This window comes from Schistocerca serialis, chromosome 5 (assembly GCF_023864345.2).
Source record: "Schistocerca serialis cubense isolate TAMUIC-IGC-003099 chromosome 5, iqSchSeri2.2, whole genome shotgun sequence".
In the NCBI taxonomy this organism is placed as follows: domain Eukaryota; kingdom Metazoa; phylum Arthropoda; class Insecta; order Orthoptera; family Acrididae; genus Schistocerca; species Schistocerca serialis.
Window position 1 is genome coordinate 767,894,991 of NC_064642.1, and position 26,438 is coordinate 767,921,428.

At 39.5% G+C, this 26,438-nt stretch overlaps 1 protein-coding gene across 1 annotated transcript; it reads left to right on the forward strand.

The window, feature by feature from the left end:
• Positions 1-367: 367 nt before the first annotated feature.
• On the forward strand, positions 368-25,518 carry LOC126481001 (solute carrier family 66 member 3). The gene is made up of 4 exons (XM_050104450.1): positions 368-711; positions 790-1,012; positions 1,270-1,390; positions 21,213-25,518. Exons 1-4 carry the CDS (start codon positions 563-565, stop codon positions 21,338-21,340), a joined length of 621 nt encoding a protein of 206 aa, XP_049960407.1. The 5' UTR covers positions 368-562; the 3' UTR covers positions 21,341-25,518.
• The last annotated feature ends 920 nt before the right edge of the window (positions 25,519-26,438 follow it).

Genomic DNA, 26,438 nt, shown 5'->3' on the forward strand with positions numbered 1-26,438 from the left:
GGTGGGGATGAAGTATTTTTAATACCTATATTGGCAGACAAATGGCAACTTGTAAGTACAGTAGCCATTAAAAAGTTTGAGCCTGATAAAATCCTGCGTAATATCGACTTTTAAATCATTTTCTTGAAAGAAAACCACCCGACTACGCACAAGTTTTTCGTTTTCCTGTGAGCCAGTGGCAGGTCGTGGCCTACTATGTCACGCGCCCCTGGCTCACGGAGAGTAGAAACATACCAATAACTGTGCCCAAGTTCAAACTGCCCTCCTCCCAACGTGAGCAGTAGCTACTACTCCGATTGGTTCGTTCAGACTGATCCTTGTTTGCGGCTATCCCCACCCCTACACTGAATTTAGTCTGCACACTTAATACAAACCGGCAATGCGGTGTGATTGTGAACTCGTTTGGCGGCATTCTCAAGGACCATTGTGTACCAGTCCTCCTTGAAATGCAGCCAAAAGATGCCATGCGTAGTCGTTGTATGTCACCTATGTGTTAAGAACTTCTCCGATAAACGTAATAACGTAAGATAAATCGCGGTAAACAGAAGCGGCAATATTCAAGATGGAAATATTATACGTTATATCAGACGTCCTGAGTATTATAACCATCACTTTGTGCCTTGTTTTGAAAATACCACAAATTTTAAATTTGCTGAAAGTTAAGAGTGCTGTTGGCATTAACCTGTATGGATTACTTTTGGAACTGACAAGGTATAGGACTGAAATATCGTGCAATATACGATGAAATAGATTTCCTGTATTATGATTTCAAACTATTTTCATTTTCAGCTATACTATTATGGCAAGCTACAATTTTTGTAACGATTATGCATTGCTATCGTACATGGAATATCCAATAATTTTGGTGCAAGAAATTATTTTAATTTATTTGGTACTGAAGTATAAGAATATGGTGAACACGCTGAGTTTCGCAATATTCGGGATTTATTTAGGATTGACATCGGCTTTTCTTACCGGCGTACTACCAAAGACGATTTTGTCGATTTTAGTCGTAAGTCTTAACGTTTGTTACACATATTTTTATTAGTTTCAAATTTCTGTTTATAGCATTAGTCAGGCGGAATTACTAGTAATTGTGTATGAACATAGCAATACAAAACAATATGATCAATGAATGTTTTTAACATTTGACAACGTGTTAAGAATTCTTATCAGCTGTTCTACATTAAATATATCTAGATCAACTTTAATTTTGATATGTGTGAATAGCTGTAATTAAAAAAAAAAAATGTATATATATTTGTGCAGCCACTCTGTACTCCTGTCTCAGCCTCGAGTAAAGTTGTCCAACTACTGGAAATTTTAAGAACTAAGAACGCAGCTTCCGTTAGCGTTTTGACCTGGTTTCTTTCCGCATTTACTAATCTCAGTAAGTATGGCATGCTCTCTAAGTTACTATTTCGCTATGCTGTGTTATGAGCAATCATCAATATAACATTACGTTGTCACACACTTAGTGATACAAATACATATCAGCTTGTCTTCTCTTGTTGTGTGTCCTGCAGTTTGTTTCAGGCCACAAGAAAAATTGCAGGAGAACAACAATTACTCAGGAAATAAAATCAATTGCTTTCCCTCAGTGAATGTTTTTACTCAGTACTTCATATTAAGCATCTACATAACTTCACAGAGAACAGTGTCTGTTTATATATAAGAAAACCTGTATAGAGTGAACATTAATATTAACTGGAATGTACATCACTGAGCCCAGAAGTTTTAGTAAATTGTAATAGGTGTGATTAGTAAGGTACTCTTTTACTTAAGCTTTGAATGTTTGGATATTTCCAAATTTGTGCCTGAGGGCTACTGGTAATGTTCAGACCTGTGGTGATAGTATCTCTTAGGGAAATGGCAGCAAGGGATTGAAAGGAACACTAGTTGCACTCAATATGTATGCTTGGGGCCTCATTAAACATGTTGAAGATGTTATTAGTGTAGCCATTGAGGGAATAGGATGCAGCTAATTATGGATTGTGGTGCATGTTGAGACAAATGATAGCTCTCTTCTGGGTTTAGAGGAAGGTCGTGCTTGGATCATTCAGGCGACTGGCAGAAGAGGTTCAGAACAAAAGGTTTGCTCACAGAGTTTCAACAGAGCTCATAGTCTGCAGCATTGTTCCTAGAACTGATTATAGCCAGCTAGTTCTAAGTCATGTGGAAGGCTTCAACTAGAGAATGCGAAGGTTCCGTGACAAGCTAGGCTCAGACATCTTGTACTTACGCCATTGAGCTGAGAACAGGTTCGAGCACTACACATCAGAGGCTGCTATCCAGGTAACTGACAGTGTATGGGGTACACAGAAAGGATTTGTAGATTATTCCGTCCAGATAAAGATAGGTGTAGGAGACCAAAAGTATCAGTGTGAAATCCAAAGAAATACTTCCCTCATCCTTCACAGACAAGTGCTAAAATCGTGGTGGTTAACTGCCGAAGCATTCATTTACTGACGAAGTGTACATTAACTGTTGAAGCATTCACAAAAAAAAAAAAAAAAAAAAAAAAAATGCTAAAGCTTGATATGCTCCTAAAACATAGTGGAGCTCACACAATATTGGGTACCAAAATGGGTGGCATCGAGAGTTTTGGGGAAAATTTAAGCATATATCAAAAGGGAATGGAAGTGGACTTTGTTATAGTAGATGAGAAAGTAAATGGACACTAAAACTGCATGTGAGATTGTTTGTGCAGTTCTCAGTATCGTGTGTGGGCATAAGCTTATTACTGGATCCTTGTATTGACCGCCTGAATCAACCCAGATGTAACAAAAAACTTAAGAGAAATCCTCCATTATCTAGTACAAAACTTACTAGTCATACTGTAATTATCTTACAATAGCCAATAATCACTTGGGATCATTACAGTTCTGTTAGTGGTGGGTGTGACAAGACTTTACTAAATGCTCTCTATGAGAACTAGCTAGAACTGGTACGTTGGAATCCCCCTTATGAGGGAATATATTTGATCTTGTTGTTGTTGTGGTCTTCAGTCCTGGGACTGGTTTGATGCAGCTCTCCATGCTATTCTATCCTGTACAAGCTCCTTCATCTCCCAGTCCCTACTGCAACCTACGTCCCTCTGAATCTGCTTAGTGTATTCATCTCTTGGTCTCCCTCTATGATTTTTACCCTCCACGCTGCCCTCCAATGCTAAATTTGTGATCCCTCGATGCCTCAGAACATGTCCTACCAACAGGCAACAGGTCCCTTCTTCTTGTCAATTTGTGCCACAAACTCCTCCCCAATTGTATTCAATACCTCCTCACTAGTTATGTGATCTACCCATCTAATCTTCAGCATTCTTCTGTAGCACCACATTTCGAAAGCTTCTATTCTCTTCTTGTCCAAACTATTTCTCATCCATGTTTCACTTCCATACATGGCTACACTCCATACAAATACTTTCAGAAACGACTTCCTGACACTTTAATCTATACTCGATGTTAACAAATTTCTCTTCTTCAGAAACGCTTTTCTTGCCATTGCCAGTCTACATTTTATATCCTCTCTACTTCGACCATAAAAAAAAAACCTCAGCAAAGATGAGTAAAATTGTTATTATTGTCAGTGGCATTGAGAAACAGCTAAGATAGCTAAAATGAAACACGGCAAATATTCTGTACCAAATTTCTTGCATATTTGCCCCCTCTTTACACCACAATAAAACATGGATTCCTTGAACAGAAAACCATGTCCTGTGATTAGAAGAAAGCAAAGGTCACACCTGTGTAAAAGAATGGCAGCAGAAGTGGCTCACAGAACAACCACTCAGCATTCTTGACATTCGTTTGTTGTACAGTTTTAGAACATATTCTGCTCACAAATGTAATGAGGTATTATGAACAGAATATTCCCCATGCCAATCAGCTGACAGTCTCATTCATGTTAAATCCAACTTGCCCTATCCATACGTGACATTCTGAAAGCCATGGATTAAGGCAGCCGGGTAGATGAAGTATTTCTTGACTTGTCGAGAGCAGTTATTATTGAAAATGCAGTCACATTGTAGTACCAAACAAAACTTGTGACTGAATTGACAGTTTCTTGGTAGGGAGGATGCAGTATGTTATCTTGCATGGAGAGTCATTAATAGAAGGGAAGTAACTCACATGTGATCCAGGGAGGTGTGTTGGGCCCCTAGCTGTGTTGTGTATTACCAACCTTGCAGACAGTATTGATAGCAACCTCAGACTTCTTGCAGAGACTCTGTTATTTGTAATGAAATACTGTCTGAAAACAGTTGCATAAATATTCAGTCGGTTCTTGATAAGAGTTCAGAATAGTGAAAAGTGTGCCAACTTGCTTCTGATGTACGGAAATGTAAAATTGTGCAATTCACAAAATGAAGAAATGTGCTTCCTAAGAGTACAGGATCGGTGAGTCACAGTTGGAATTGGTGAACTCAAACAAAAACCTGGGCGTAGCAAATTGTAATGGTATGAAATGGAATAATCACATAGGCTCAGTTGTAGGTAAAGCAGGTAGCAGACTTTGGTTCATTGGTAGAACACTAGAGCTATGCCATTAGTCCACAATGCAGATTGCCTACAAAGCATTTGTGCCACCCAAGTTTGTGGGACCCGTACCAAGTAGGACAAATGGGATGTATTAAAAATATAAAAGGAAGAACAACACAAATGGTCAAAGGTTTGTTTGACCCATGGGATAGTTGCCATGGAAGTGCTGAAAAAATTGGAGTGGCAAATACTTGAAGACAGATGAAAACTATCCTGTGAGATGCAAACTATCCCATGAAAAGTTACTTACAAAGTTTCAAAACCATCCAAAAATGCTCTTTGTAGGGATTGCGAACACAGATCATGCAGAGGTGTTCAAACAGTCATTCCCCCCACACTCCATATCTGAACGGAATAGGAAGAAGTACCCTCCCGATGCTTTTCATTGTGGTTTGTAGAATATGGATGTAGAAGCAGATGTAACTTTGAGACTTTTGTACAAGAATATAAAACTCTTATCGTAAAACATGGTTAAGCTAAGTAGAGGTTGTTGTTGTTGTGGTGGTGGTGGTGGTGGTGGTGGTGGTGGTGGTGGTGGTCTTCAGTCCTGAGACTGATTTGATGCGGCTCTCCATGCTACTCTATCCTGTGCAAGCTCTCCCAGTACCTACTGCAACCTACGTCCTTCTGAATCTGTTTAGTGTATTCATCTCTTGGTCTCCCTCTACGACTTTTACCCTCCACGCTGCCCTCCAATGCTAAATTTGTGATCACTTGATGCCTCAGAACATGTCCTACCAACTGATCTCTTCTTCTAGTCAAGTTGTGCCACAAGCTCTTCTTCTTCCCAATTCCATTCAATACCTCCTCATTAGTTATGTGATCTACCCATCTAATCTTCAGCATTTTTCTGTAGCACCACATTTCGAAAGCTTCTATTCTCTTCTTGTCTAAACTATTTATCGTCCACGTTTCACTTCCATACATGGCTACACTCCATACAAATACTTTCAGAAACGACTTCCTGACACTTTAATCTATACTCGATGTTAACAAATTTCTCTTCTTCAGAAACGCTTTCCTTGCCATTGCCAGTCTACATTTTATATCCTCTCTACTTCGACCATCATCAGTTATTTTGCTTCCCAAATAGCAGAACTCCTTTACCGCTTTAAGTGTCTCATTTCCTAATCTAATTCCCTCAGCATCACCCGACTTAATTCGACTACATTCCATTATCCTCGTTTTGCTTTTGTTGATGTTCATCTTATATCCTCCTTTCAAGACACTGTCCATTGCGTTCAGCTGCTCTTCCAAGTGCTTTGCTGTCTCTGACAGAATTACAATGTCATCGGCGAACCTCAAAGTTTTTATTTCTTCTCCACGGACTTTAATACCTACTCCGAATTTTTCTTTTGTTTCCTTTACTGCTTGCTCAATATACAGATTGAATAACATCGGGGAGAGGATACAACCCTCTCTGACTCCCTTCCCAACCGCTGCTTCCCTTTCATGTCCCTCGACTCTTATAACTGCCATCTGGTTTCTGTACAAATTGTAAATAGCCTTTCCCTCCCTGTAGTTTACCCCTGCCACCTTTAGAATTTGAAAGAGAGTATTCCAGTCAACATTGTCAAAAGCCTTCTCTAAGTCTACAAATACTAGAAATGTAAGTTTGCCATACCTTAATCTAGCTTCTAAGATAAGTCGTAGGGTCAGTATTGCCTCACGTGTTACAATATTTCTGCGGAATCCAAACTGATCTTCGCCTAGGTTGGCTTCTACCAGTTTTTCCATTCGTCTGTAAAGAATTAGCGTTAGTATTTTGCAGTTGTGACTTATTAAACTGATAGTTTGGTAATTTTCACATCTGTCAACACGTGCTTACTTTGGGATTGGAATTCTTATATTCTTCTTGAAGTCTGAGGGTATTTTGCCTGTCTCGTACATCTTGCTTACCAGATGGTAGAGTTTTGTCAGGACTGGCTCTCCCAAGGCCATCAGTAGTTCTAATGGAATGTTGTCTACTCCCGGGGCCTTGTTTCGACTCAGTTCTTTCAGTGCTCTGTCGAACTCTTCAGGCAGTATCGTATCTCCCATTTCATCTTCATCTACATCCTCTTCCATTTCCATAACATTGTCCTCAAGTACATCGCCCTTATATAGACCCTCTATATACTCCTTCCACCTTTCTGCTTTCCCTTCTTTGCTTAGAACTGGATTTTCATCTGAGCTCTTGATATTCATGCAAGTCGTTCTTTCTTCTCCAAAGGTGTCTTTAATTTTCCTGTAGGCGGTATCTATCTTACCCCTAGTGAGATAAGCCTCTACATCCTTAAATTTGTCCTCTAGCCATGCCTGCTTAGCCATTTTGCACTTTCTGTCGATCTCATTTTTGAGACGTTTGTATTCCTTTTTGCCTGTTTCATTTACTGCATTTTTATATTTTCGCCTTTCATAAATTAAATTCAATATTTCTTCTGTTACCCAAGGATTTCTACTAGCTCTCATCTTTTTACTTACTTGATCCTCTGCTGCCTTCACTACTTCATCCCTCAGAGCTACCCATTCTTCTTCTACTGTATTTCTTTCCCCCATTCTTGTCAATTGTTCCCTTATGCTCTCCCTGAAACTCTGTGCAACTTCTGGTTTAGTCAGTTAATCCAGGTTCCATCTCCTTAAATTCCCACCTTTTTGCAATTTCTTCAGTTTTAATCTACAGTTCATAACCAATAGAGTGTGGTCAGAATCCACATCTACCCCTGGAAATGTCTTACAATTCAAAACCTGGTTCCTAAATCTCTGTCTTACCATTATATAATCTATCTGATACCTTTCATTATCTCCAGGATTCTTCCATGTATACAACCTTCTTTTATGATTCTTGAACCAAGTGTTCTACACCTACATCTACATCTACATGATTACTCTGCAGTTCACATTTAAGTGCTTTGGCAGAAGGTTCATCGAACCACAATCATACTATCTCCCTACCATTCCACTCCCGAACAGCGCGAGGGAAAAACAAACATTTAAACCTTTCTGTTCGAGCTCTGATTTCTCTTATTTTATTTTGATGATCATTCCTACCTATGTAGGTTGGACTCAACAAAATATTTTCGCATTCGGAAGAGAAAGTTTGTGACTGAAATTTCGTAAATAGATCTCGCCTTGACAAAAAACGTCTTTGCTTTAATGACTTCCATCCCAACTCGCGTATCATATCTGCTACACTCTGCTCCCCTATTACGTGATAATACAAAACGAGCTGCCCTTTTTTTGCACCCTTTCAATGTCCTCCATCAATCCCACCTGGTAAGGATCCCACACCGCACAGCAATATTCTAACAGAGGACGAACGAGTGTAGTGTAAGCTGTCTCTTTAGTGGACTTGTTGCATCTTCTAAGTGTCCTGCCAATGAAACGCAACCTTTGGTTCGCCTTCCCCACAATATTATCTATGTGGCCTTTCCAACTGAAGTTGTTCGTAATTTTTACACCCAGGTTCTTAGTTGAATTGACAGCCTTGAGAATTGTACTATTTATGGAGTAATCGAATTCCAACGGATTTCCTTTGGAACTCATGTGGATCACCTCACACTTTTTGTTATTTAGCATCAACTGCCACCTGCCACACCATACAGCAATCTTTTCTAAATCGCTTTGCAACTGATACTGGTCTTCGGATGACCTTACTAGGCGGTAAATTACAGCATCATCTGCGAACAACCTAAGAGAACTGCTCAGATTGTCATCCAGGTCATTTATATAGATCAGAAACAGCAGAGGTCCCAGGATGCTTCCCTGGGGAACACCTGATATCACTTCAGTTTTACTCGATTATTTCCCTTCTATTACTACAAACTGCGACCTTCCTGACAGGAAATCACGAAACCAGTCACACAACTGAGACGATACCCCATAGACCTGCAGCATGATTAGAAGTCGCTTGTGAGGAACGGTGTCAAAAGCTTTCCTGAAATCTAGAAATACGGAATCAACTTGAGATCCCAGGTCGATAGCAGCCATTACTTTGTGCGAATAAAGAGCTAGCTGAGTTGCACAAGAACGATGTTTCCTGAAACCATGCTGATTACGTATCAATAGATCGTTCCCCTCGAGGTGATTCATAATGTTTGAATACAGTATATGCTCCAAAACCCTACTGCAAACCGACGTCAATGATATAGGTCTGTAGTTCGATGGATTACTCCTACTACCCTTCTTAAACACTGGTGCGACCTGCACAATTTTCCAATCTGTAGGTACAGATCTATCGGTGAGCGAGCGGTTGTATATGATTGCTAAGTAGGGAGCTATTGTATCAGCGTAATCTGAAAGGAACCTAATCGGTATACAATCTGGACCTGAAGACTTTCCCGTATCAAGCGATTTGAGTTGCTTCGCAACCCCTAAGGTATCTACTTCAAAGAAACTCATGCTAGCAGCTGTTCGTGTTTCAAATTCTGGAATATTCCATTTGTCTTCCCTGGTGAAGGAATTTCGGAAAACTGCGTTCAGTAACTCCGCTTCAGCGGCACAGTCGTCGGTAACAGTACCATTGGCACTGTGCAGCGAAGGTGCTGACTGCGTCTTGCCGCTTGTGTACTTTACATACGACCAGAATTTTTTCGGATTTTCTACCAAATTTCGAGAGAATGTTTCGTTGTGGAACCTATTAAAGGCATCTCGCATTGAAGTCTGTGCCAAATTTCACGCGTCTGTAAATTTTAGCCAATCTTCGAGATTTCGCGTTCTTCTGAACTTCGCATGCTTTTTCCGTTGCCTCTGCAACAGCGTTCGGACCTGTTTTGTGTACCATGGGGGATCAGTTCCATGTCTTACCAATTTATGAGGTATGAATCTCTCAGTTGCTGTAGCTACTATACCTTTGAATTTGAGCCACATCTCGTCTACATTTGCATAGTCAGTTCGGAAGGAATGGAGATTGTCTCTTAGGAAGGCTTCTAGTGACACTTTATCTGCTTTTTTAAATAAAATTTTTTGCGTTTCTTTCTGGTGGATTTGGAAGAAACGGTATTGAGCCTGGCTACAACGACCTTGTGATCACTAATCCCTGTGTCAGTCATGATGCTCTCTATTAGCTCTAGATTGTTTGTGGCTAAGAGGTCAAGTGTGTTTTCGCAACCATTTACAATTCACGTGGGTTCGTGGACTAACTGCTCGAAATAATTTTCGGAGAAAGCATTTAGGACAATCTTGGAAGATGTTTTCTGCCTACCACTGGTTTTGAACAAATATTTTTGCCAATATATCGCGGGAAGGTTGAAGTCCCCACCAACTATAACCGTATGAGTGGGGTATTTATTTGTTGAGTCTCAAATTATTAGTTCAGCTATGATTAAGTTATGCTCTGTGCAAAATTCTACCACACGGCTTCCTCTTTCATTTCTTACCCCCAATCCATATTCACCTACTATGTTTCCTTCTCTCCCTTTTCCTACTCTTGAATTCCAGTCACCCATGACTATTAAATTTTCATCTCCCTTCACTACCTGAATAATTTCTTTTATCTCTTCATACATTTCTTCAATTTCTTCGTCATCTGCAGAGCTAGTTGGAATATAAACTTGTACTACTGTAGTAGGCGTGGGCTTCATGTCTATCTTGGCCACAATAATACGTTCACTATGCTGTTTACAGCAGCTTACTCGAACTCCTATTTTTTATTCATTATTAAACTTACTCCTGCTTTACCCGTATTTGATTTTGTATTTATAATCCTGTAGTCACCTGACCAGAAGTCTTGTTCCTCCTGCCACCAAACTTCACTAATTCCCACTATATCTAACTTTAACCTATCCATTTCCCTTTTTAAATTTTCTATTCTACCTGCCCAATTAAGGGATCTGACATTCCACGCTCCGATCCGCAGAATGCCAGTTTTCTTTCTCCTGATAACGATGTCCTCTTGAGTAGTCCTTGCCCGGAGATCCGAATGGGGGACTATTTTACCTCTGGAATATTTTACCCAAGAGGACGCCATCACCATTTAACCATACAGTAAAGCTGCATGCCCTCGGGAAAAATTACGTCTGTAGTTTCCCCTTGCTTTCAGCCGTTCGTAGTACCAGCACAGCAAGGCTGGTTTGGTTAGTGTTACAAGGCCAGATCAGTCAATCATCCAGACTGTTGTCCCTGCAACTACCGAAAAGGCTGCTGCCCCTCTTCAGGAACGACACGTTTGTCTGGCCTCTCAACAGATACCTTTCCCTTTTTCTTGCATCTACGGTACGGCTATCTGTATCGTTGAGGCATGCAAGCCTCCCCACCAACAGCAAGGTCCATGGTTTATGGAGGGGGCTAAGTAGATATGAAAATTATTTTTACTTTAATATAGTGGTTGTGAATTTCACCATTCATCCTAAATTCTTTTTTATTAGCAACAATAATTGCCATTAGTTAGTAAATGTTTTGACACGAATGTTGATATTTCTGAGGCTGCTAAAGTGTACTTCTGCTGCCTGTGGCTTTTGCTTTGTAAGCTGATGTTAGCACTTTGTTGACTTTGGTTGTTGGCTGGTTGGGTGATAGTATACTATAGCAATGAGAATTGCTGAATCTAATGGTAAGAGTCGAGGGACATGAAAGGGAAGCAGTGGTTGGGAAGGGAGTGAGACAGGGTTGTAGCCTCTCCCCAATGTTGTTCAATCTGTATATTGAGCAAGCAGTAAAGAAAACAAAAGAAAAATTCGGAGTAGGTATTAAAATCCAGGGAGAAGAAATAAAAACGTTGAGGTTCGCCGATGACATTGTAAATCTGTCAGAGACAGCAAAGGACTTGGAAGAGCAGTTGAACGCAATGGACAGTGTCTTGAAAGGAGGGTATAAGATGAACATCAACAAAAGCAAAATGAGGATAATGGAATGTAGTCGAATTAAATCGGGTGATGCTGAGGGAATTAGATTAGTAAATGAGACACTTAAAGTAGTAAAGGAGTTTTGCTATTTGGGGAGCAAAGTAACTGATGATGGTCGAGGTAGAGAGGATATAAAATGTAGACTGGCAATGGCAAGGAAAGCGTTACTGAAGAAGAAAAATTTGTTAACATCGAGTGTAGATTTAAATGTCAGGAAGTCGTTTCTGAAAGTATTTGTATGGAGTGTAGCCATGTATGGAAGTGAAACGTGGACGATAAATAGTTTAGACAAGAAGAGAATAGAAGCTTTCGAAATGTGGTGCTACAGAAAAATGCTGAAGATTAGATGGGTAGATCACATAACTAATGAGGAGGTATTGAATAGAATTGGGGAGAAGAAGAGCTTGTGGCACAACTTGACTAGAAGAAGAGATCGGTTGGTAGGACATGTTTTGAGGCATCAAGGGATCACCAATGTAGTATTGGAGGGCAGCGTGGAGGGTAAAAATCGAAGAGGGAGACCAAGAGATGAATACACTAAACAGATTCAGAAGGATGTAGGCTGCAGTAGGTACTGGGAGACGAAGAAGCTTGCACAGGATAGAGTAGCACGGAGAGCTGCATCAAACCAATCTCAGGACTGAAGACCACAACAACAACTTGTTTTTGTGGTCCTTCAGTCATTGGCACATGGGCCATGCATTCAAATAGAGTATAGACTAGAGTTTCTGACATCATAGCATGGGAAAAAAAAGTTGTATAGTCTTTCAGAACTTGCAAAACAATATTTAGCAAGTCAGAGATTGTGAACGTGTTTGAACATAGGCCAGTCAGGTGGAAGAACTCCACCTATGCCGTAACACCATCTCTCATCCGTACAGAGCAAATGGAGGATCTCTCAAAAACCTGTTGTTAATTATTTGATCTATTGCAGTAAAACAATATATAATGCCATATTAATGGTTAAAGAGTTTCTGTATTTGCGTATTGTGAAAGTATGCTGTTTCAAGGCAACAGCACATTGTTCTTGGTACATTACATTATGATTAAATGCCAGATAATAACATATCAACGAATAAAGCTTTGAGGAGGAGATAAGACGCAAAGCATGGTTGTAGCTCATTCATAGTCGATATAGCATAATGGCTGGAGACGCAGAATTGAAGATAATGGGTTATGTGTTGGTGGTTTGTGCCTCTCTGGATTCAGATATTTTTGTACTAACCTTTACATTTTCTAGTAGGTTCTGATACCATTCTATTAGTTTAATAGAAATATATTCTATGATCTACATCAACGTGGCTACTGTGCTATTCTCAATAAAGTGCCTAGCAGAGGGCAATAATGATTGATGTTATGTAAATAAGTGTGTTCTTTCTGAGTATTGAGTTTGTCTGTTAGTTTTATCTGCAAGGCAGTTTGCACTACTTGGAGTAAGATATTTTGCTCATTCTTGTTTAAAGTTTTGTATTTCACATGTAATAAAGATTCTGCTCCTGAATAGGAATAGTGATCAAGTTTTACTAAAACGCGAGAAAGATGAAATACTTTTTACCTTAGGCGGAGAACCATTATAAATTTGTATACACTGTTTGAAATGGAACTTTTATGAGCTGATGTCCTTATTAACTCGACATGGTACTTTACTTTCTGCCTTGTAACCTGTTCATGGATATTGAAGTTTTTATTTATACATGCTATAGACAGAACAAAATGACTAGCATATGGACAAGGGACAAAATGTGTTGTAATATCTACATCTGCATGTACAGCTGTACTCTACAAACCACCGTGAAGTGCATGGCAGTGGAGGGTACGTCCCATGCTACAAGTTGTCAGGGTTTCTTTCAGTTTCATTAACATACGGAGAGCAGAAAGAATGATCATTGGAATGCCTCTGTGCATGCTTTGTTATTCTAGTCTTGTCCTCTTGATCCCTATGTGAGCAACACATAGGGAGTTGTAGTATATTCCTAGAGCTATCTTATAAAACTGATTATTGGAGCTTTGTTAGTAGACTTTCTCAGGATATATTACATCTGTCTTCAAGAATCTGCCACTTCAGTGTCTCTGACGCTGTCCAACAGGTCAAAAAACCTGTGACTATTCATGCTGCCCTTCCCTGTATATGTTCAATATCATCTGTTTACTCTATTTAGTATGGGTCCTATATGCTTGAGCAGTATACTAGAATGGGTCTCACGAGTGATTTGTAAGCAGTTTTCTTTGTTGACTGATTGCACTTCCCCAGTATTCTACCAGTGAACTGAAGTCTGGCATTGGAGCCTATGTGAGCATTCCATTTCATATCCCTATAAAGTTTTACGCTCAGATAAAGTGAACATAGGAATTTGCCAACCATCCATTTCTTAACCTGTGTGATTTGCAAGACAACTGCCACTGGAGCACGCTTTGATCGCGTACACCACACTGTGGCACATATACTGTATGCAAGAGTTGCATCTCTTGTGAGTGTTCAGCAGCGTGTTGAACTCTGTACTTGCTCAATATTGATGTTCAAAAGCTTGGTTAGTGATGAACTATTCCTGTCTTTTTCTGGTCTTGAAATGAAGCAATTAGTTTACATCCACCAGTAGCAATTTTAGTTGAAATAGCCAATACCATTCATCAACTAAAAGCTGAAATTGAACACTGGAAAAATTCAGGATCAAATGTAACATTTTTATGAAAAGGAAAGTTGCCACTCACCATATAGCAGAGATGCTGAGTCACAGATAGGCACAACAAAGAGACTGTCACAAATAAAACTTTCACCCAGTAAGGCCTCCGTCAAAAATTGATGACCCCGCTCCCGTGCGCACGCGCGTGTGCCCACACACACACACACACACACACACACACACACACACACACACACACACATACATGACTGCAGTCTCAGGCAACTGAAGCATTTGTGTGTGTGTGTGTGTGTGTGTGTGTGTGTGTGTGTGTGTGCCGTCTATTTTTTACCAAGGTCTTACTGGCTGAAAACTTTATTTGTGACAGTCTTTTTGTTGTGCCTATCTGCGATTCAGCATCTCCACTGTATGGTGAGTGGCAACTTTCCTTTTAATAAAAGCTGAAATTGCTAACATTAAGCAAAGCTCCAGGATCTAGCAGAATTCCTGTAACATCCCATACAGAAACTGCAGCTGAGTTAACTCATATTTTAACCCTGATATACCACAGACCCATCAAACAAAAAACTTGGACATAGTGAATGTACAAAAGCACAGGTCATCATGTGTACAACAAGGGTAGCAGAAGTGATCCACAAAACTACTGCCCGATATCATTGACATCCATTTGCTGTAGACTCTTCACACATATTCTGATCTCACACGCATTGAGGTATGTCAAACATGTACCTGTGAACAGGATGTTCATAAAAGAATTGGGGCAATCCATGCAGTATTTGGACAGTGAATGCATAGTCTTCATGAATAAAGACCTGAAACTGCACACCAAACTTGTATACATGGTATTATCACATACACATTCTTGAATGACTGTGAATTTGGGCACGCTGTCACTGTAATATCAAAGAACTTGAGTGCTTCTGCCAACAAGAAATTGGATACGTCTTGAACATTAAGTAGGAGGACCATGTGACCAACAGTGCGTTCCTTGAGAAAGCGCATCCAAACAGAAATGAGGCAACCATCTTCACTCATCAACTGAGTGGTTACGCTGTCTTCACCGCATAAATGACGAACTCTGCTATGGCAGTAGACCTCATGGAACCCCTCTGAAGCATTTTAAGGACCTTCTGAAACACATCGTGAAACAGTTGATATAAATATATGATCATGGAACCATGTGCTGTGGACTGTTTACTGTGGAGGAACACGACATCCACAGCTGTCCATTTGTTTGAAGAACAACGCTGCTGCCACAAAGGGGCCAAGTGACAAGCAAGAAAGCTCTGTCAATTACAGCCCTCCCTCCTCCAACCACTCAGTGTAATTTGTGTGGGCACATATTTTATGTCAGGGTTGGTCTGTTCAGTCATTGGAAACACTTCCTTAAGCTGAGTTGAAATGCCCACTCTATGCAGAAATAAGTTATGCCTACTGGGAATCAAGTTGCAGCCAATGACAATATCAAACAGTAAGACCTGATCCATGTCAGACAGTACGGGTTGTGAGAAGAATGGACGTGTGAAACACAGCACACACTTTCCTCATAAAACATTCAGAAAGCTATGGATCAAAGCAACCAAAAAGATACAGCATTTTTTGGCTTCCGTAAAGCATTTGACACCGTCTCTCACCGACACTTATCATATGGCGGTATCAAGCTAAATATGTGACTGGATTGAGAATTTATTGCTACAGAGGACACAACATGTCACCTTTGGATAAGGGATATTGATAGATGTGGAAGTAAATCCACGCGTTTTCCTTGGAAGTGTGTTGGGACCCACACTGTTCTTGTTGTATATTGATGTCCTGATAGACAATATTAAAATTAATCTCAGACTTTTGGCAGATGGTGGAGTTGTCTGTAATGAACTACCCTATCGTCTAAAAACAGCTGCACAAACAGTAAGTCAGTTCTTAGCAAGATTTTAAAGAGGTACACGGATTGGCAACTTGTTTTAAATGTACAGAAATGTTAAGTTATGCACTTCATAAAAAATCCTGAATTAAGTAATATTCTATGGTTGTAAAATCGGAGTCACAATTGGCATCAATCAACCTGTACAGGTACCGGGGTGTAATAATTTGTGTGCATAGAAACTGTAATGATCACACGGGCTACTAATAGGTAAAGCAAGTGGATTGCTTACAAACAGTTTTCTGTGACCCATTCTAGAATATTGCACCAGTGTGTGGGACCTGTACAAAGGAAAACTGACAGGGGTTATTGAATATTTGCAAAGAAAGGCCACTCAAATGGACACTGGTTTGTATGGCCCATGGTAGAGCGTCACAGACTTGCTTAAAAAATGAATTGGCAGATTTTTCAAGGTAGACTAAAACTATCACAAGAAGGCCTACTTACAAAGTTTCAAGAACAGTTTCCAAGTGATGAACTTAGGAATATGCTACAGATTCCATCATAACACTCCCATCAGGCTCACAGAGAAGAGATTAGACAAATTACAGCACATACAGAGCTATTCTTCCCATGCCCCATACATGAATGGAATTGGAAGAAGCCCTTATAACTGGGAAATGGGAAAGTTCCCTGCACTATGCGCTTCATGGTGATTTGTAGAATATACATGTCGATGTTGATGCAACTGATTGTAAAAAACAGTGATCTATTGGCCGCTTTGATGAGGTTTCCTCTTAAAGTGTACTGTACACTTGCAAGGGCTATAATAACATCCCAAGCCAATCAGAATTCAGCCCCATTGTAAATGCTGTTCTCAGGCCTCAGTCAACATGCGGAGGAGTCTGTTCTGGCAGCCATTGGGAGAACAGAATGTAACTAGTTGTAGAATGTTGTGCTCATTGGAACAGACAACTTCTGTCTTGGCTTCGATGTCGTATTTGGTTCATTACAATGACTGACAGAGTAGACGAAGAAGGCCAGCCTTGTTCTTGGAGTTCCAACAAATCTCTGTCTGCAACATTACCCTAAAACTAATTGTGGCTCTCTGCTTCTGAGCCAGGTAGAATGCTTGAACAAGGGAAGTCGAAGGTTCACTGACAAACTAGTGTACTTGTGCTGTAAAGACATGGCACTGGAGGGTCTGTCTGAGTAAATCTGGGATGCACTATGCATCAGAGGCTGCTACCCAAGTGGCTGGCTGTGTGTGGCAAGTACTCAGGTCTTTTTTAATGAAAAAAAAAAAAAAGGATTTTCTTTCTTTCTTTTTGCACTGAGGCGACTTTCCATCTAATGCAGTTTACGATAGCTGCCGGAAGTATTAATGTGATAACCAAAGAAGAATGCCTCCAAGAGTGGAGTAGTGCTAGATAGCAATGTAGCTCATATAATATTATATGTAATTGGATAGATTTAAAAAAAAATCTACTCACCAAGGGATGCCAGGATCCATAACTTTTAAATGTGTTTCCTTGTGCTGCGGCTTGGTGAGTAGATTTTTCTCTCTACCCTATCATATTATAGTTTAAGAAATTGACATTTTCATATAATTATAATGGAAGGAAACATTCCACGTGGGAAAAATTATATATAAAAACAAAGATGAGGTGACTTACCGAACAAAAGCGCTGGCAGGTCGATAGACACACAAACAAACACAAACATACACACAAAATTCAAGCTTTCGCAACAAACTGTTGCCTCATCAGGAAAGAGGGAAGGAGAGGGGAAGACGAAAGGAAGTGGGTTTTAAAGGAGAGGGTAAGGAGTCATTCCAATCCCGGGAGCGGAAAGACTTACCTTAGGGGGAAAAAAGGACAGGTATACACTCGCACACACGCACATATCCATCCACACATACAGACACAAGCAGACATATTTAAAGACAAAGAGTTTGGGCAGAGATGTCAGTCGAGGCAGAAGTGTAGAGGCAAAGAAGTTGTTGAAAGACAGGTGAGGTATGAGTGGCGGCAACTTGAAATTAGCGGAGATTGAGGCCTGGCGGATGACGAGAAGAGAGGATATACTGAAGGGCAAGTTCCCATCTCCGGAGTTCGGATAGGTTGGTGTTGGTGGGAAGTATCCAGATAACCCGGACGGTGTAACACTGTGCCAAGATGTGCTGGCCGTGCACCAAGGCATGTTTAGCCACAGGGTGATCCTCATTACCAACAAACACTGTCTGCCTGTGTCCATTCATGCGAATGGACAGTTTGTTGCTGGTCATTCCCACATAGAATGCGTCACAGTGTAGGCAGGTCAGTTGGTAAATCACGTGGGTGCTTTCACACGTGGCTCTGCCTTTGATCGTGTACACCTTCCGGGTTACAGGACTGGAGTAGGTGGTGGTGGGAGGGTGCATGGGACAGGTTTTGCATCGGGGGCGGTTACAAGGATTGGAGCCAGAGGGTAGGGAAGGTGGTTTGGGGATTTCATAGGGATGAACTAACAGGTTACGAAGGTTAGGTGGACGGCGGAAAGACACTCTTGGCGGAGTGGGGAGGATTTCATGAAGGATGGATCTCATTTCAGGGCAGGATTTGAGGAAGTCGTATCCCTGCTGGAGAGCCACATTCAGAGTCTGGTCCAGTCCCGGAAAGTATCCTGTCACAAGTGGGGCACTTTTGTGGTTCTTCTGTGGGGGATTCTGGGTTTGAGGGGACGAGGAAGTGGCTCTGGTTATTTGCTTCTGTACCAGGTCGGGAGGGTAGTTGCGGGATGCGAAAGCTGTTTTCAGGTTGTTGGTATAATGATTCAGGGATTCCGGACTGGAGCAGATTCGTTTGCCACGAAGACCTAGGCTGTAGGGAAGGGACCGTTTGATGTGGAATGGGTGGCAGCTGTCATAATGGAGGTACTGTTGCTTGTTGGTGGGTTTGATGTGGACGGACGTGTGAAGTTGGCCATTGGACAGGTGGAGGTCAACGTCAAGGAAAGTGGCATGGGATTTGGAGTAGGACCAGGTGAAACTGATGGAACCAAAGGAGTTGAGGTTGGAGAGGAAATTCTGGAGTTCTTCTTCACTGTGAGTCCAGATCATGAAGATGTCATCAATAAATCTGTACCAAACTTTGGGTTGGCAGACTTGGGTAACCAAGAAGGCTTCCTCTAAGCGACCCATGAATAGGTTGGCGTACGAGGGGGCCATCCTGGTACCCATGGCTGTTCCCTTTAATTGTTGGTATGTCTGGCCTTCAAAAGTGAAGAAGTTGTGGGTCAGGATGAAGCTGGCTAAGGTGATGAGGAAAGAGGTTTTAGGTAGGGTGGCAGATGATCGGCGTGAAAGGAAATGCTCCATCACAGCGAGGCGCTGGACGTGCGGAATATTTGTGTATAAGGACGTGGCATCAATGGTTACAAGGATGGTTTCCGGGGGTAACAGATTGGGTAAGGATTCCAGGCGTTCAAGGAAGTGGTTGGTGTCCTTGATGAAGGATGGGAGACTGCATGTAATGGGTTGAAGGTGTTGATCTACGTAGGCAACAGTTTGTTGCGAAAGCTTGAATTTTGTGTGTATGTTTGTGTTTGTTTGTGTGTCTATCGACCTGCCAGCGCTTTTGTTCGGTAAGTCACCTCATTTTCATATAATATTAGATATATCAAAAATATAGGCAAATAGGAAATGGATGTGATATTTTTATCACAATAGACAAAAACTCAAACCCAGAGAGACAGAAAGTGAAATTTTATTAAAATTGTTTAGACAGGACTCAGTGTTAAAGGTGAGCGTAACATTATAATTGTGTCATTCTATTGGTCACCAGACTGACCCTAAGATGTAATGAAATTTTAGTGTTGTGTAAACAATCTCCTTTGTATATGTAAAAACAAAGGTGATGTAACTTACCAAACGAAAGCATTGGTATGTTGATAGACACACAAACACACACACAAAATTCAAGCTTTCGCAACCCACGGTTGCTTCATCAGGTTGCTTCTTTCCTGATGAAGCAACCGTGGGTTGCGAAGGCTTGAATTTTGTGTGTGTGTTTGTGTTTGTTTGTGTGTCTATCAACATACCAACACTTTCGTTTGGTAAGTTACATGATCTTTGTTTTTGGATATATTTTTCCCATGTGGAATGTTTCCCTCTATTATATTCAATCTCCTTTGTAGATTGATTGCATTCCCCTAATATTCACCAAGAAGCAAAATATGCCACTGGCTTATAAACTGTTACACCCAGGTATTTGTATGAGTTGACTAAAGCAATTTCGATATTGTAGTTGTAGGGTGCTATGCTTTATACACATCTGAATATTTAAAGGCAATACTTGCACAACTTTACAAGATTTGACTGAATCTTTTCAGATAGTACATCAGTGTAGAGAACTACATCATGTGTGAGAAGTCTGCATTGTCATTATTGTGCAATGTAAACGTCAAAGGTCCAAAACACTTCTGTCAGACATGTCTGAAGTTGCTTTGACTCCTGTTTATGATTCTCCATCCAATATCACATGCTGGGTCCTCCCTACCAAGAAATGCTCAGTCCAGTCATAAATACAATCATAGTTTCAGTAATGCGTGTAGGTGTGTAATGAGTGTCAAATGCTGTTTTGGAAGTTTTTTGGTGCATGTTCAGAGATATCTCACTTTAGGCCATATGACACTGTTGAAATTCCTGTACTAGAAGCAACCGTAAGCAGGGAATACTATGTTTGCGTTTTCCACATTGAAGAAGTCACAGGACGACAGCTGGGGACATGGTGAAAGTGTGTGTATCCATTCAAATAATGTCTTTCACAGAGGAACATTATTTATACTACTGAACCATTAATGAGCTTAGGTAACATGTACTCCTTGAGTTAGCATCAAAATGTTCGCTAAACAATTAATAGCTTTTGTATTTATATAGCAAGTTGAATAAAAGAAATGCTAAACAATACACACACACACACAGTTCGTTTTCCACTTATGTATTGTGGTCAGAATAACAGTTGGCAATAGGATGAACTACATCTTATGCTTAGGAAGAGAAGTAAAAAATGAAGACAATGATTCTGAATGTCAGCAGCTGTAGGCATCAGTTTTTGCCCCTTGCGGTTTAATTACTGATGTTAACCCAGTTACTCTTTTCTAAGTTGTTCTTAGATAACAAGTTCGATATTATTATTAAACCTTTAATTATGTGACAAACACAAATTTATATAACTAAGTTTTATTATTTCTAAATTTCCTGTTGGTGAAGTTTTCTGTGTTGTCGTCATTATCATGGGAACATTACATGCTAATACTATTATTCGTATATTTATGATTTTGTAATATACCGAACAACAATTTCTTGTTTCAGCACGTGTATACACCATCTTCCTAGATTCGGCAGACATTACACTTTTGTCAAATTTTATTATATCTGTGATACTAAGCAGTTCTGTTATGGTAGCTGCTATTGTGTACAAGAAGCCAAAGACATCTTAGACAGTAGTAATTTTTCTATGTAGTGTGCTGTTTTGAACAATCTTAATTCCTGCCATATGGATTTGCTATAAGCTTTTGTAGGTAAATTATCTAAGAATCGGTTACCAACTCGGTGCTGACTGGACATCACCAGAGTCAAAGCAATTTGGCAATAACACCCTGCCTGACTGATAGTAATGATGTATAATGCTTCCTTAGCATTGCCATTTTAGGAAGGACTCCACTTCCTGAGGAAGAATGAGTTCCTTTCTCCTGTTTTTCTAGCTCTTGCTGTATAATGTATGTATGCTGTAACTTGATACTTACTTCATGAAGGAGGGGGCTGCTAGAAGTAGATGTAAATGATCCCTGTCTCATAGATGGACTACTTTTCCTGTACAGGCAGCATGTGAAACAAACATGCGCCTGAAGTGTAATTGCTACAGTTTACAAAGTACTTCCATACACAGTGGCAGCTGGCGATCATGTGCTAATGTGCTACAGCACACTAAACATCACACTAAAATTATGCCTTTTCTCTTCAAATGCTTGCCGGTCTGCAAATGAAATGGACAAAACCATGTTTTGAGGCACACTCTCCATGATAACTGTAAACAGAAACCAGTGTCAAAAGTTGAAATGATGGTCAGTTGCACTACAATAAACTTGGAGAAGGGGGATACAGCAGTGTGTTTTTGACTGTGCATTCTCTGATGTGACATCATCCACTAAGGGTGTCTCATTGCTCACAGCACCAGGTCAGTATTTTTCTTTGAAAGTGCATGTAAAACCTTGTGCAAGAAACATGGCAAATTGTATAGGTGATCTGCTAAAAGAAGACATTTTTCTGTAGGTCTTTTGAGTAGAAAGTGAGAGAGAATGAGTTAGGTAGGCCTACTCCAAATTTAAATCTAACAAGGGGAGGGCATGGGATGGAGCTCACCGATTTGGCTCAAACTACATGAATAGAAGTCAGTAGATGCCTCTTTAAAGTTCTAAACTATTTCACCTGAATGGGATGTAGGAAAGGGTAAACAGTGTCTAAAGATTGACAGCTACAGTATGAGGGATTTCTGGGCAATGGCTGTCATATCAATGCCGTGGCGCAGTGGACAAGCAGACTGACTGACAATTTGTCAGCTCGGGTTTGATTCCCACTGCTACCATTTTTTTGTTTTATCACATTCCTCGTAACATTAAACTATTAATTATATAATTTAAATATATTTGTGCAGTTCAATTTATATAAGTAAAATTAATGTATTCAGTTCAGTTATGATTACTCTTGTAAGTCAAAAGGCTACAGGAGGTGTTAAAAACGAGAATATGTAGAAATTTCATATGAATTTGTATGAAAAGAGTTGGATCTTTAGGTGTGATGTTCATAATGCACTCTTTTTGCTTTCCATGGTTCTTATTTGGGTACAGTGATGGATTGGGTGCAAGGGGAGTAAAAGGCATAGGACGTACTAATGCATTAATAAGAAAACATGGCGGGAATCATTAAATACTTGATCTTAGAGCATTAGGTACAGCTAATGTCACAGCAATATCAAATCACACCTATCATGACAACATAGTGAAACACACTCTGTTTATTTTTGTAATATTGTATCATATTGGTAAAATTTTTCCCGAGCTGCCACTGGGTTACCTGTGTAAGGTTAGCACTGATCAGAAACTGTTAAGTATTGGTGGACTTTAACTGGTTCCTCACCTCTGAGTATACCTGTGAGAAGTGACAAGTTACAGTGTGCACATAGTAAGTTATTCTCATAGGCAATATGTCAGTCAACTCGAAGCAGTATTTGCAGTGTAATAAAGCAGCATCTGTTCACTCAAGAACTCCATAAAAAGACATTTGATAGGCTGTGCTGTTTAGATTTTACTGTATGATATTTTTGTATAATCAGCCCATTTGATAAGGTGTTTTATGAATCTCCTTATATGTTTACATTGATTTTAAGGCATATTGCATCATTATGATACTAGGGAATCATTCTATTTTTCATTACAATTTCACATTTAAGCTGAGGGGGCTAATGGATTAATGAAGAAGTACGCACCATAGCATGCAATCAAGTAGATTCATTTCTGTATTTGGGAATGACACCTCTCTCTCTCTCTCTCTCTCTCTCTCTCTCTCTCTGTGTGTGTGTGTGTGTGTGTGTGTGTGTGTGTGTGTGTAAGGTGCCAAAATGTTCCTGCCTGGAGCTAGATTTATACCCTGATTCTCTGCAGAGAGTTGTGCAGTATTTGATAAAAGATAAAAAGTTCCAATAATATTCAAATGACTTAATTTCCCTATGCAAACAGAAGATTGGAAACTAGTTTGTATATTAATGTGCTCTCGTTAACACTCCATGCTCATGCCACATAGACATGTAGGTCGTAGATTACACTAACATTGTGCTCGTCTTGTTATTTTCACCTAATACAGACTAACAGCACTTGGACAATACCAAAGAGTACACCACACAAGATTCTAATATGCAGTTTCCTTTTTAGAAAGTAGTTTGTTGACCATGAGGTCCGTTTTCATGTTGTCAGGTAGCTATTATAATGATCACTCCAAGGGATATTATGGTTGTGACAGGCTGTACTGCTTTATAAACAGTATTTTATTCAAATGGTGGTGTGTTTCTTAACCCTTTGGCTCCATAGTAATCAATGGCAAGAAACCGACGTTGTGCGGTTAAAATCTTTTCCTCAGTTATCAGTCATTGCTGTAACAGTATATTGTAGTAGTAGCCGTAGGTGGAAAATTTATTTCTTTTTCTTTCATTAAGCTGTGCTTATGTTGTCAATGTATTAGGCAATTTTATTTTGTTTATTACATGAAATACTGAAGCATTCATTACCACTGTTAATTTTACCTCCAGAGTGTGCTTGATATGATGCAAAAGATTAGCTCATTTTATTTTATTGCTGCACTGCATGGAGAAGGTGGACCTTACTCCTGTCAGAACATCCCTGGACTCCCCTATGACAGTGTTTATGGAAGAATGAGTTTATTTCCTCTAATCCCCCCACTTCTCCCACAAGGAGTCAAGAAAACGTGCACACATCATCTTCTGTTTGCACATTTCAACTTTATTAGTATAGTCAACAATTAGTCATGCTCTCTTCGAAATGTCGCTTGTCGAAAGTTCCTTATTTTAAGAATTTACTTTAGCTGCAAACCTATGTTTGCAAAAATTTGTTTTATTTTAGACTTTAAGTTCAAAATTATTAACTTCAGCTGTCTCTAATGACCTGATTGTCACTGGGACATTAGTGTTTAATGTTCCATCTTGTTTTTCTGATTTTGTGTGTCTTTGCATTGTAATGCTTCGGTATTGTTCATTTTGTTTCATTTAATTTTTGCTACATTATATAATAAAAATGTGATCATTTGTATGATGTGATGGTCAGTAGAATTTTTGTTGGGTCACATATTCAGTAGCTGAACAAGAAATTGTACGAGACAATTTGTTGGCAAAATGGGTGATTTTATTCTGTCCTATATTTCATAGGGTACTTTCAAACAGTAGAAAGTTTAGAATGGAATAACAGTATGGAAAGGATAGTCAATACTTCCCATATTGTTGTCATAGGTTACTTTGTTTTATTTAAACTTATGTTACCTCAGCTGAAAACGGTGTATAAATAATCTCCTGTGCCATTATTGAAGAACTTAGAGAATTGTTTTAGAACTTTGCATTTGTACATAATGAAAGAAAAATTATCTTTATTTTTGTCATCATTTATTTGTTTCCACATACCTCATTATTTAACATAAGAACAAGAGCATTAAGGCTTTAAGATTATGTTCACTGAAAATAAATAATTTTCAAAGTCGTAATTATCATATTGTAAAATTTATAGCATGTTCACAACAAAAAAAATGTTTTAACGAAAGTTTCATAGCATTACCACTAAATGTCAAATTTTTAATGTCTGTCAATTTTTTGAACTGTTTCTGAAATGTTGAACAGTAACTGATTCCATGATAATTATTGTGATTTTAAATTTATGTATGTTTCAAGTTTTAATGATCATGAACTTTGATTTCAATCAGATATATTGATAGGCTAAACCTATCACTGTACCTGCCTTTTTATAACAAGTTCCATAAGAATTTGTTTTTGTGAAGACAATATGTACCTGTTATACAATAATAAAAAAAATGCTCTTTTACGCCAAATAACCCTCACTGTGTTGTTTATAGACTATGAAAGGTGCTTTCTGTACTCTGATTTTAACTGGACATTGGGAATAATATACTGACTAGATTAAAGGAAGAATTGAGATGTATGACAAAAGAAATCATTACAAAGATCATATAATTTCCTGATTTTAAGGCAAATAATAAAGAGGAAATGCAAAAAAACTGTTAGTACTACTGCCAGTAAGCGATATGATAAAGAGATCACGAATAGGGGATTATCAATCTCCCCCTCTCTCCCCTGTCTCCCCTCCTCTCTCCCCTGCCTACCCCTGTGTGTGTGTGTGTGTGTGTGTGTGTGTGTGTGTGTGTGTGTGTGTGTCCCCGCCTAGTAATTTTAGGGAGTTAGAAACTATGAGCACTTCTGTCCATAAGTGGAATATAAATTATATGGAGCCAAGATTAAACTGATTCATGTGATGTGGAAAAGCAGTAACATTAACTGCCCCATTAACTTACATTGCTGGGGAAAGGAGCTGCTGCTTATAGTGGTAAAAGCTTGTCCAGTATAACAAGGCTCATTAAATTACTTTACTTAAAAAAAGTCACTGCAGAATGTGGGCAAAGTATCTATGCAATTTTACTTCTCTTTCCTTCCCTTAATAGGATAATTGAAAAAATTGAACTGGAGATGGATTATGATGATTGTCATTCTAAATACTATAGGTGATTTTTATGCAGTGCAGAAAGCTGTAACCAGTGTAAGGAACTGCTACCAGTTTTGCCATGAAAGATAAAAGGTGGGTGCTACCTTGCTGAGAAAAAGGTTGAAATCAATGGGCTGCACATACAAAAAGATTCAAAACCAGAGATCAGTTTTAGTTGAATGTGGGAATATTCTGTGGAACGGTGATGTCGATTTCTTTTGCACATGAAATCTATTAGGGAAGAGGAAAATCAGAGCTTTGCTCA